Here is a 12,970-nt window from a genome sequence, read left to right as displayed (position 1 = left end):
GACACGGAGAAGTCCTTCTAGAACTACGTGTTCTCCATCAGTCTGACAGCAGATCGCTGAGCAGCGGGCGAAGGAGGCCCTCATACACCCTGCGAGCGTTGTCACGGATACCTTTTCATAAAGAGACTGAATAATATTGTGTCACGGGGGGGGACTCAGTGGGTTTGGAATCATGCATTATGAACAAACTCTCCTGTAACAGAACGTTTCATGTTCAGTCTCACTGTAGCTATATCCGTTAACTGCGTCATTTGAAATGTTCCTTCGAAATGACGGTGAAGGACTTGCCTCAACTTTTTCTGTGATGATGGTGTTTTATCCTGTGGAGGATTTCATGTAGCCGACAAAGCTGAGCCCAAATATCTGAATATTTCATGCCGCCGATGCTTTGCTGTGGGTTGTGCATGCGTGTGGACGTTAATACTGATCCACCTGATCCAGGCTTTGTACATTTCCCTTTGGATTTTTCAGTGATTCTAGTTATTATGTCGTCATCTCAAAATTCAGAACAAGATGATGATTGAGTTCTATTGAGATGTCCAATTAATCATAAGATCATCCATTGAAGAGTGGGAGGCACGTTTGAATGTCAACTTCAGTGCACGTTTTACCTTTGTAGTAAGTACAGAGATGTGGGTTTCTTGACTTCCATCACATGTGCACTGTGCTCTACTGGAAAATAGCTGGTCAGAACTATAAAGGGAAGGTGCCTCGGGTGTCTGTGTGTGTGTGTTGACAAATAAACCAACAAAATAAACGTGGACGTTCGATCCATCTTTTATTACTGACGAGCTCAACTCCCAAATCCCCCAAAGCGTCACGTGTTCAACCTCCCACAACTCCCTCACCTCACGCTCCAACACGACTCCTTCACACACTCCTCTTTAAGGCTGCCGATTTCCGAAAAAAAAAAATCATTTGGTAGATTTTGATTTACTTTATTTACTCCTCGGTGGAAACGTGAGGAGCCGTTTTAAATAAAAAAGGAGGACATCATGTGTTTGAAATCACACTATCTGGAAATATGTTCATATATGTTTAGGTTTTGTCCCATGGGGCCTCATCCTAACTAAATGAAAGTAATTCCGCGTGGCGCGGGCGGGGCAGAAAGTGGGCGATGTTTCACGAGAACAACTCACGGAGCATCATCAGGAGCGGGCGCGCACTGAGGACGGGAAGCCGGGGCTGGACGGCGCGCCACTCCCGACAGCCCGGAGACGCGCGACCACACCATGACCGGGCGCGCGGGAGGTGTTTGTGGTCTCTTTACGGAAGTTATCTCCAACAATGATCAACGGTCTGGCGAATAAACCCCCAAAGAGCGGGTCTTTTCCTGCGCGCGTCGTCATGTCGTCAGATTGGTGAATTGGCCGCGGAGCTGCGCGCGTCTGGATGGACTCCGCGCACATTGTGGCGCTGAAGGTGATTTTTTTTGTTGCCAAGATTCAGCCACTCCGGGATCCACACAGAGCGCGCGCACCGCCAGCGATGGATTCCTTTAACGCCAGCGGAATGGACGCGTTCGCGGTGATCCACCTGAATTCCTCCTGGAGTCTTCTGGACAGCGGGTATTCTTTAGGGGCGATAGCCGGCATCGCCGCTCTTGTAAGTTTCCTCATTCTCTTTACCGTCGTTGGGAATATTCTGGTGGTTATCGCGGTGTTGACGAGCCGCGCGCTGAAAGCCCCGCAGAACCTGTTTCTGGTGTCCCTGGCCACCGCGGACATCCTGGTCGCCACTCTGGTGATGCCCTTTTCCCTGGCGAATGAACTCATGGGCTACTGGTATTTCGGAAATGTTTGGTGCGGTATTTATCTGGCTTTGGATGTTCTGTTCTGCACCTCGTCTATTGTCCACCTGTGCGCAATAAGCCTGGACCGCTACTGGTCCGTTACGCAGGCGGTAGAGTACAACCTGAAGCGGACCCCCAAGCGCGTCAAGTGCATCATCGTGATCGTGTGGCTCGTGTCGGCCTTCATCTCGTCCCCGCCGCTGCTGTCCATAGACAGCGGCTCCGCCATCGGCTCCCAGCCTCAGTGCGCGCTGAACGACGACACGTGGTACATCCTCTCCTCCAGCGTGGCGTCCTTCTTCGCGCCGTGCTTAATCATGGTGCTGGTGTACGTCAGAATATACCAAGTGGCCAAAACCAGAACCAGAACCATGTCGGGTCAAAAGCCCCGGCCGGACGGCGTTACGCAGACGGAGAACGGACTGAGCAAGGCCAGCTCCCCTTTCCGGGGCGAGGGAGAGAACAACGGGCACTGCCAGTGCCCGCCCACGCCCAGCCAGTGCACCGTCACCGGCGGGCGGCCGACGGACGACGCTGACATGGACAGCTCCTCCTCCGAGGGCAAAGGTCACAGGGCCAAACAGGAGGACCCCAAGGCAGCCAAGAAGGCCGGCCGCCTGAAGAGCTCTCTCTCCAAGCAGTCCACGCGCATCTCCAGGGTCAGCAACAAATCCATGGACCTCTTCGCCTCCAGGAGGAAACGGCGCCGCAGCTCTTTGGCCAGGAAGAAGGCCTCTCAAGCCAGGGAAAAGAGGTTCACGTTCGTCCTGGCTGTGGTCATGGGGGTGTTTGTGGTGTGCTGGTTTCCCTTTTTCTTCAGCTACAGCCTGTACGGCGTGTGCAGGGACCCCTGTAAGATCCCCGACCCGCTCTTTAAGTTCTTCTTCTGGATCGGCTACTGCAACAGCTCCCTGAACCCGGCCATCTACACCATCTTCAACCGGGACTTCAGACGAGCCTTCCAGAAGATCCTGTGTAAGTCCTGGAAAAAGTCCTTTTGAAACTCTGAAGCAGAATGGCTGGACCGCCGTGACAATCTCAAAGGAATTATCCAAGTGATTTAAAAAAAAAAAAAGACGCTTTTTTTTTTTGTCTATTACTTCCCTTGTTGCAGTTTTGTCTCAATGTCCTGTTGTAATTCAGTGCACGCTGTTAACCACCGACCGGGTGTCTCCACAAGGTCTGCAAGCCGAGCGCCGCCTCTCTTTTATTAATCCCGACGTGTGCTGTAATGCTTCGTGGTGTTTGATCATTAGCAAGCTCCACAAAAGAACACAACACATGGCCGGATTTTGTCTGCCTGGAGGCCACATGGCGAAAATGGCCTCCCGGCGACGGATTTAATCCCACTCACTCTGAGCAACGTGTGTACAGCTTGTGCGTCACTTTTTGTAACAAAATACTACTTGTGCACGGATTTGCTGCGGTGGAATATTTAATTGAGAGATGCGTAACGACGCAGGAACACGTCACTGACATAATGGAGGTTTTAAAAACGGCATTTTTGAAACAAGGGATCCTTTTTGTGGGCCATGTGCTGCTGCGTAGCCTAGCTTAGCAACCCAGAAACAGCTAGCCTGAAACCCCCCCCCGCCCCCCAAAGGGAACAAAAGATGTCTCGTGGCACACCCAATGCTCACTTCATACCTAGATGGTTAAATCATCGAAGCTTAAAAGTGACAATTTGCAGTTTCACGATCGGTTGGGTACTTTTTTTTTTTTGTCGTTGTTGGAAGCAGTTGCCGGGCAACCAGGGGAGCCTCAAATGAGGCAAGTGTTCCTGTAAAACGTTTGTTTTGACACTGCAGATTTTGTACACATTAAACGAAAAATAATCACATTAAAATGAGTGCGCTTCAAAAGGCTTTTGATGGTTTCAGCTCGTTTCTAAATGCTACGCTAAGCCGACTGACTGCTGGCTGCAGAAACATCACAGTAGAGATAAATGCGTTGCACTGAAGTTTTTGTATTGTTTCCGTACTTTCCAAAATGTCTATTCATTCAAAAGGATGAGATGAAGCAGATACTGTAATATCTGGTCCCCTTTCATGTCAACGCTGTGCTTTTCATTCCGCCTATTTGTAGAAAAAAAAAGGTTTCAATTAACCAACCAGCTCGCACATAGTAAGCCTGGAGCTATTGGAGCAGCTGTAAACCCAGATTGTTATTCCAGCACACACACACACACACACACACACACACACACACGCGCAGAGCGATGGTTTCCAGCCCGTTTCCACGTGCATTCGCAGAAAATGAATCTCTGTTCACATTTGACCCCTCGTTACATGTTGATGTTTGTCTACGAGACATTTTCATCTTATGACCACAATGGTTGGAAATGTGCAAAAAGGAAATGTGCCCACATGCTGTTTTGGCTCTGAATGCCACGGCGTCGTTGGGCGATTGGGTTATTGTCTCGCTCTGTCACCGTCTCACATTGCACACGTTTTTTTTTTTTCCTCTGCTCAAACTGTGTGTCTGCAAAAAAATAAAAGATGAAGAAGTCTTATGTGAACTGTTGGTGTGATGTTGGGATGCGGAGCCCATTTTAACAGTCGTGCATATCAATGGATTCAATCGTCAAATATTGTGGCTTTTATTTTTTGGATGAAAAGAAAGTTACAGGCAGAGCTTTAATTACAAGCTCCGTGATCCTAATTCTGTGATTCATGCGTTTCCCTTTTCTTTTGAATTAATTACACGCCAGTTTATGCAATTTTGATTTAGTGGCCGTTCATCACAGCGGGATTTGACACCCTAATTAAACACAACTCGGCGGTCTACTTTTAAGATGAAAGAAGAAGTGCGGTCCGACCTTTGGGTTCCGCACTACTTTTCCATCGTTGGGTGGAACGTTTTAACGAGGAGCGGATCGGTAACGGCGCGTTACCTCTTATCGAACAACATCCTCCAAGCGATGCCAGTTGGAACTTTGAAATCAACGAGGACGCCACGGGGGTCAAAGGTGAGGGCTCGGCCCCTCTAATGGACGGCGGCCGGCGGCCCCCCCTTCCAGGCTGCTCGCGACCCCTTTCAGCGCCAAACGGGGTTCGACGCTGGATTCTGGTCGCCTCATGAGCTAATGTCCTCCTTTGCCCCTGCGGGTGGGACTGAGGGGGGGTGGGAGGGGGGGGGGGAAATGAACTCCCCACACCAAACTGCCCTCCTATTTTTACACTATGGCTGAGAGGGGCCCAGCCGAAAGCGGCTCCGGGTCCATTTGCTGGTGTTCCAACTGCTGTTTGAGGGCCACCCGATATTTATGTCCACAACGACGGAAAAAAAAGGGAAAAGGGCGTCCCGGTCTATTTATTCCTTTGAATGAGGGGAGATAAACGGCAGGTGTGAAGCAGTTTGACGCACTGTTAAATCGGCTAAATCAAAGAGAGACGACGTAGCTTAAGCATGTTTTTTATCCCAACGTTCCTGTGGATTCGTAGGTTTGGTGCAGGCCGGGCTTTCTTCAGCAGGATAAACCAAATGCACATTAGACACTGTTTGCTCTTTTTAAGCTGGTGCTGTTCCACTGATGGCTAATTAACGGGGCGTCCAAAAACACATGTATTCATGAATGTGCATCTCATCGGACTTCGTTGGATGGATGCCTTATTAAATGAATGATACGCTGTTAAAAGGAATCGTACCTTTTGTGAGAGCCTGAAGCGTGTATATCGAGTTTCTTATATTGAGCTGCAGATTTCATTTAGTTAGCGCTTTCAATGCGTGAAATAAACACCAAGCGAAAATATAACTTAAGATCTCCTGTCCGTCGGGTTGAGAACATTAAATCAATATGTCTGCAGCTCAATTGCGGCACAGACAGGAACCATGAAATAAACCATTTCATCACAACCCAAGAGGTCCGGACGGTGTAATTAGCAAATCAAGTGACTTTCAATTTGGACGACACTCTTTTGAAAATGACATACTTGTTTTTTTCAGCGTGAAGGCCGCATCAAAGCTCTCTGGTCAAAAAGCAGGCGAGCTTTTCATCCGTCCTTCATCAATTGCAGCAAATTTGAAGAAAGATGAAGGGCCCTCAGAGTTCTGTTACGCTGCCACACCTGGGTGCCTCCAATTTTCGGCCAGACATCAGACCCTGGCGGATAGAAAATAGGGCCTGGCCATCATCCCAAAGAGCTATTTGGTAGCGGAGCCCTTCACAGAAAAAAAAAAAAAAAAGAAAGTTAAATATAAATGTATGTGTTTGCCTTTGAAAGCAACAAACCTCTTTCACTCTTTGAACCACAAATACCGACCAGCACTCGCTGTTTGTGTTCAACTTTTTACGGCTGCATACGAATGATTTCACCAGGAGACGTTATAACGTCCCAAAATAATCCACAGAGGCGGGTTCATAACACAAATGGACTCTTCCATCTTTTAGAATGTTAATGCTCATCTGATCTTACGGAGTCAGGGTGGAGTAAAAAGTGCAACAATTCCCGTTTTAATGAATACCACTAAGAAGTATAAAGTTACATGAGACGTCGCAAAAATGTTGAAAATCCAAGAAAAGCACCAAATTGATCACGTTGAAGTTTAAGGCGACGCGTTCTAATGAAGTCGCAGCTGTAAACACTCAACAAAATGCAACAAAATGCCCTTAAGAGGAGGACACGAGAGTCAAACAGCATGGCTGAGAGTTGAATCTGCGAAATCAGTCACAGCTGTTTCAGATTCAATGAGACACCCTGATGACTCCCTTTCCACCCATGTCAACACCGCCCAGCGATGCGGCGGGAGCATCTTTCTCGGGCTCTAATTGGCGTTTAAGAATAGAAGGCACGGTGTGAATGTCGGTGGTAATTGCGCGGTGCAGGGGGCCCGCGGGAACACGACGTCGTCGCCCATGATCTCACTGTGGCCACTGTTTCAGCGCTTTTACACTGGAGAGCCAACAGAGGAGCATCGAGTTCTAAAAGAGTCCAGCTGTCAACACGTGGCGTCATGGGGGAGATTCCTAAAGGGAGGTTAATGAGCAAAATCTGTCAACTTTAGGAATGAGGTCGTGAAGAGGAATCAAGCAGACTGAGTGGCAGCGAAAAGGCTTCTTAAATCTGCCGCCTCTTTAATCTACGGATTCTGGAATTAGATTCAACGTATTAACTTGACATTTTACTCACGGGGTAAATTGTTACTCTCCTCTTCTCCCCTCTTTACAAAAAACATGGCCTGAGGCTTTGACAAAAAGGGTTTGAAAGGAAAACCAAAGAGGGCTTGAACCCCCCCTGCGGGATCCATTAGGTTTGCAACCAAACAAAACTCTGTATGAATGACAAATACTTGACTGAATTCCACCTGCACCCCTTAAAATGGACCAGAACATGGACCAAAGGCTTTAATGGCAAGCAAAGCACCCTGTTCGTCCTGTTGGACATCCTTTTTTTGGATGATTGACAGCCGTTGTGCTGCGGATCACAGGAGTCACGGAACGATCACAGGTCACCACAAAAAAAACTCTCCCAGTTAATTATCCCCAAAACCCCCCCACTGAGCCTCAGGCTTTGAGTTGCTGAATATGAATGAGATCTGACACAAAAGGATGTGCCACATTATTATCATTAAATCACGTATTTGACTTCTAAGTGCGAGGAGGCAAATGTGACGAGATTACAGCATTTAACGATGTATTCAGAAAGTTTCTTTTCAGCTTTCAGCAGCGTTAGAACAGACTTCAGAAGTGTAGTCTTTGTGTGTTTGCACCTTTATCCGACATTATTTGCAACATTTTCAACATTAAGAATTTATCTTTTCTCATTTAAATCGCGGCAAATAGACTGCGAACGAAAGGCGAGGCGTGAAGTCGGCCTGGAGTACAAAGGAGTTATTGATCCATTTTTTTGAGTTTTTCCCCACTCAGCGCTTTCTGCGTTAATGGGAATTTAGCCCCAGGGCAGGTTTGGGATTTTCCCTTTAATGAAGTGGCTCGTACTTCTTCGCGGAACCGCGCCGACGTCTGCGTGTTCATCTTCCACTACGAATTATTGCTGCCCGAAAGCCCTAAATTGAAGATCACGCTGTCCATCACACACCGGACCATCGGGGGAAATCAGCACAGCCTTGAATTATTTGACTGGTTTTACAACCATTTTAGTTTCACGTCTCATCTTGGTTTTAATCACACTGCTCCCGTATAGACGCGAGTCTCTGAACTCGTGACGCCACCGGGGGAGGAGACCAATGGCAGCTCTGTCCAACACCCGGTTGGTCACGTTCATCAGCTTTCAGTCGTCAAAAAAAAAATGCTGTGATATTGTTGCCATTGTTTTCTTCCTTCTGGTTCTGAGGAAAATGAAGTCAGTCTTACTGATTAAAATGCTCATTTAAAACCTGTTGCCGTCTCCCTTTTGTTTAAAGTTGGGTCGCTTTGTGGTTAGAAACATGCATGTGTCATGTGACTGTTGATATCGTGTCATGTTCGAATCCATGCCGTTCAACTGTAATCAACACTGGCCAAACCTCACTGTTCAGTTGAGGTTGCAAATACAACAAAAAAAGGTCCTTTCATCTGTTGAAATGTGGATTTCTTCCTTTCTTCCACACGGCGGCAGAAGGCGGCAAAGATAACAGCTCCTGGATCTCTCAAAAGAGAAGCAAACAAATCTGTCGGGGACCCGTGATTAGTTGTCAGTTAATAATTCAGAAGCGTCCCCCCAGTGTCTCCTCTGTGTGTCCATCGAGGCTTTTGTAGTCGGCCCCCAAATATTCTGGCCAACCTGCTGCCTTGGAAGCTCCTGCGTGTGTCTCCTGGGCTGCGGGCTCCACCTGCTCTCTGCCATGCAGCGTCCGATCAATAGCCAAATGTCCAGGTCTGAGACATCTGTTTATCGCAGAAGGTCTTTTGATGTCGGAGGCCCCGTTTTCATACAAATCCTGCCGAAGCCAAAGTGACAGAAATGAGATTTCGTCTGAAAGGAAACGAGATTAAAACCAACCTCCCCTTGATACCCGAGTGATAAATGCGTTGTAAGATTTAATTAGACTGAATAATACCTTCTGTGTTCGATAATTTCTTTATCCATCTTGCATTTGAGCTCCTGAAAATGTGATATAGATACCCTTAAGATACAGATCATCACGAGCTCATATGAGCAAGAAAGAAAGCTGCATCGGGTTATAATTTGATATTATTTCCATCCCCCAGAGACTCTTCTTGAAATAAATCTCAAAGAATAATTACCACATCAATTGCAATTAATGAACGGACTCCCGCGAAGAAAGCAACCAATCCCCAAAGCGTGAGCGCACATCTGGAAGGCATTGGCCTGCTAATGGGCGCATGAAGGTAAGATTGAAGTCACCCGAGGCCGTCCAGCGTTCGCTGTTCCACGGTTCTTTAATTACTTGGAGGGCTGAAACTTAGCAGACGGACAGGGCAAGACAAACGAGTCCCCTAATCAGGAGCTACAGAGCTCTGCTTCTCGGCAGCGGCCCCTCGGCAGCGGCCCCTCGGCAGCGGCACCACGATGTATTTCTGCATACGAGCGCGCACATTTTATCCACCGTTTCCTTTGTTTTTGAGAGGATCTGAGAGGAAAAGCTGATTCGGGGAGAGTTTGAGGTCCACTCATCCATCACTGCCACTCTGCGGCCGCCATTGTACCTGAACCAACATGGCCGGTGCCGAGGCACGTGGCGTCGCCGCACTTCGGGTGATTGAGGTGCTTTCTCGCTCGATCGAGCGGACGCCAGTTAGCGCCGGCTGGCAGCTAATCTCGTCGTCCCCCCCGCCCCTGCAAACACGAGGATTGTCTTACTGCTGATTGTTCCCCATTTCTCACCACCGCGGAATTTAGAGCGGCGAGGGCCACGGCGGCGGCTGTTTCGGAGGATCCATTAAAGGGACGACTTGACGGCCTACAGGAAAACGTGGGGACTCCCCTGAGCCGCTCATGCTCTCTTACGAAATGAACTCCGAAGTCAAAGTCTTTCCCAGTTCCGAGGGGAAGTGCATCCCCTCGTGTTGGAGCTTTGTTGGCGTTCAGGGCTGTAAAGCTTTGAGGAGTTTTCTATTGCTGGAAGCCTTTGGAGGGCTGCCATTTTATCTGCACCTGCCTCAGCTTTTATATCTGCCCCCTTATCTCTATGAAAAAACCCTGCCTCCCCTTCAAACGCTACCTGCAGAGCTCAGCTAAAGTTTGATAGGGTTTTACAACAAAAAAAAAGAAAAACAACGAGCGATGCTCCACCTGAAAAATATGTTTGCCTTAGATTTCGATACCTTCTGAGCTCCTCCTGATGCTCAGATGTTTGGATTTGTGTCCCTTTTAAAGCCACAATGTCGTCTTTTCACCAGAAACCCTTGCAGTACTTAATACAATGGCCACACTCACACGGCCAGAGTTGGGATAAGAGGGCGCTGGTGAATAATTCAGCAGCGCGAATGAGAACAAGTCAAGGTCTAGGTGTTGATGGACTGAAAGAGTCTGTTTACCGTACTTTTATGCATTCAATTGATACATCGCAGCTAAGGGTTTGCAGACTGACTGTGGAGTTATTTTGCAAATGTGATTCACGGTCATCCCTAAATGGCTGTGAGGAATATGAAAGCTCAGCTCACAGAGACATCGGGAAATACCTTCATAAATGCATAAAATCGCTTCAGAAAGCGAGAGGTCGGTATAAACTCACAAAGGAATAACAAATCGATGAAAGCACAAAAGCAAACCTAAACACACACGAAATTAATCGGGATCCTGTTCCTGCGTCAGTTGTATTTCAGAAACATCCTTTGTGTGTTTGACTGAGAAAGGAGAACAGTCGCAAAGGGGTCTGGCAAATGACATTTGGACTAATAAAAGAAGGCAAAGCAACCTGACTTTATTATGGAGGTGATCCGTCTCATGTGCTACTGTCAGGACGTGGGGACCTTTTCCGAAAATATGACCAAACGATGTGTCAATATATTTTCTACTAAAGCTTTAACCAGCATTTAGGGGGACTCCCATCACCCGATGCCCTGCAGTCCCTGCAGAGGACCTTTGTTGCGTTACTGAGACCCTGTGATTAAGTTTTAAGTCTCTGGCAGGAACACTGACCACCTGCAGCCTGCACTGTCACAGTCAGGTGTGTGTGTGTGTGGGCGGGGGGGAATGAGTACATTATATTCCGGAGCAGTTGCTTGATTGTGAGCCGTTCGGCTCGGTCCTTCTGCGCAGAGGGGTACATTAAAATATACAAAGACAAATTTCTCTCTGTAGGTCTCTCTTTATTTGGTCCAAATTTCCACCGCAGTGAGCTTTGTAGAGGAGGAGGCCTCCGTGTGATGAATTGGGCTGTGCATTATGCGCATGGGCTTCGACACCAGCAGTGTCTCCAGCCAGCCGTGCATGATTGCCAGAGACTGGTGCTTGTCTTCATTTTCACTCCCCCCCGGAAGGTGTTAATTGCACTTAGCAAAGCAAAACCTCTCACAGGCTCACGCCCCCCCCTTCGGGGTGGACAGCACTCACCCTCAAGCGATCGATGACTCAGATGTGGTCTAAAAGTCTCTAAAAACCTGTCGTTTGACACATTACTTTACTGGTCGTTAAAATGAGTGCAAGAAAATGTGAAAACCCGATCCGGCGATGTTCAAGTCGTTAATGTCAGAAAACTACTGTTATAATGCAGGGGCCCGAATAAGGACATGAAGAATTATACTCTGACTCAAAGCCCAAGGTGCAAACTTCAAAATGCTCAGATGTGCTCAATTACGTAATAAAGTGGTAACCGGGTTCAACTGTTGTGACTTTGGTGTCATAAACCAATGGAACACAGAGCTGAAACTATGACATAATAGACACAAGGTGCAGTTCAGCGGGTAAAGTCCATCCAATGCTGAACGTTTTTCAGTTTCAGGTTTGGGTCTCTGAGGGCAAATATCTCTGGGTGGTAAATGTCATCGTGTCCTCATAAAGTCAGAGATGTAATAATCTCAGGTAACACATGATAATGTGATTTCGTTCCGCAGCAGCTCCAACCCTCTTGATGGATGAGGCTTTTTCCCCATTTCCCACAAGTAAATTATCTATTAATGAGCTTTCCATTGATTGTCTTCAGGCCGGCACCGGGGCTTTATTCTGCAGGGCATTGTTCTGCAGGGAAAGAAATAGAACTGTAGTCTGCATACTAACTGTGCCTACCGTAGAAAATCCGTTGATTTGTTTCAACATGCTGAATTTTAATGTACATCAATTTATTAAGTACTGTTTTTTTTCCATTCCAAAGGACATTTCACTGTGTTTGTGATGGCTAGGCTCAAAATATAATCTTTCATTATTAGAGGACAACACCTGTACACTTGAGGAGGTTACATTTTTAAATAATGTAACAATCTGAGAGGAATAGTTAACTCAGGGATTAAATAATATGTTCATTGTAGCAAGCTTTCACTACTATACTTTTTACTGTTATAAAGGCGGGGCGAGGCAAAACCATTGAAATATGGTAATCCGGCCATATGTCTGACATCATATGGCTCAATTCAAGTCCTCCCAACATTTCTCCATTCCTCGTTTTCCTTTTTGGAGATCTGCTGCCGATTGAACGGAAGCAGCAACAAACCAGCTGCGAGTAGAAGACCACGCTGCCATCTAGTGGCGAAGGATGGTATTACATAAATTGGGAATGCCGTCGATTGTAATATTTGAAATAACAAATAACTTTCAAATATAATTTCAAAGTTCATTACAACTTAAAGGGAAAAATTTCCAAGTGGTACTTTTTATCATTTTTAACACTTTGGTCTCATATGAATCGTCACAGGAGATGCGTTTGTTTAATGGCTTTGAGAAAAAAAGATATACTGAATCTTATATTTGAATTTTAATCATCAGATTAGTGACAGTGGTTCTCTCCATAAACCATGATAAATAGAACTGCTGTTTTCTATTATTATACTTATTGATTTGGTACAAACTGAGCTTTGCTGCCCTCAGCTGGCAGACTAAAGGCATTACATACTTACGTAAAGAGTTGCATACAAACCCTATATGTATATGTATATATATATGGTGTCAAGCTGTAAATCATCATTACGGGCACAAAAAAGAATAAAATCAAGCTCCTCAAACCAATCACTGATGTATTTCTCGGTCTGGATATTTCTGTTTGTCTCCATCACGGTGAGATTTATAAAGCAGAGGAACATTAATCAAGTACACGCTTTGTTTCCGTGAACTCAAAAAACAC

The 12,970-nt window shown here is 46.6% G+C and overlaps 1 protein-coding gene across 1 annotated transcript; it reads left to right on the top strand.

Annotated features, from left to right (window-relative positions):
• Positions 1-815: 815 nt before the first annotated feature.
• Positions 816-4,249, top strand: LOC119221660 (alpha-2 adrenergic receptor-like). The gene has a single exon (XM_037477661.2). The coding sequence runs from the start codon at positions 1,393-1,395 to the stop codon at positions 2,791-2,793; it is 1,401 nt and encodes a 466-aa protein (XP_037333558.2). The 5' UTR covers positions 816-1,392; the 3' UTR covers positions 2,794-4,249.
• The last annotated feature ends 8,721 nt before the right edge of the window (positions 4,250-12,970 follow it).

The sequence above is a fragment of the Pungitius pungitius genome, chromosome 1, assembly GCF_949316345.1.
Source record: "Pungitius pungitius chromosome 1, fPunPun2.1, whole genome shotgun sequence".
Taxonomy (NCBI): Eukaryota; Metazoa; Chordata; class Actinopteri; order Perciformes; family Gasterosteidae; genus Pungitius; species Pungitius pungitius.
This window is presented reverse-complemented; position numbering and strand designations above follow the sequence as displayed.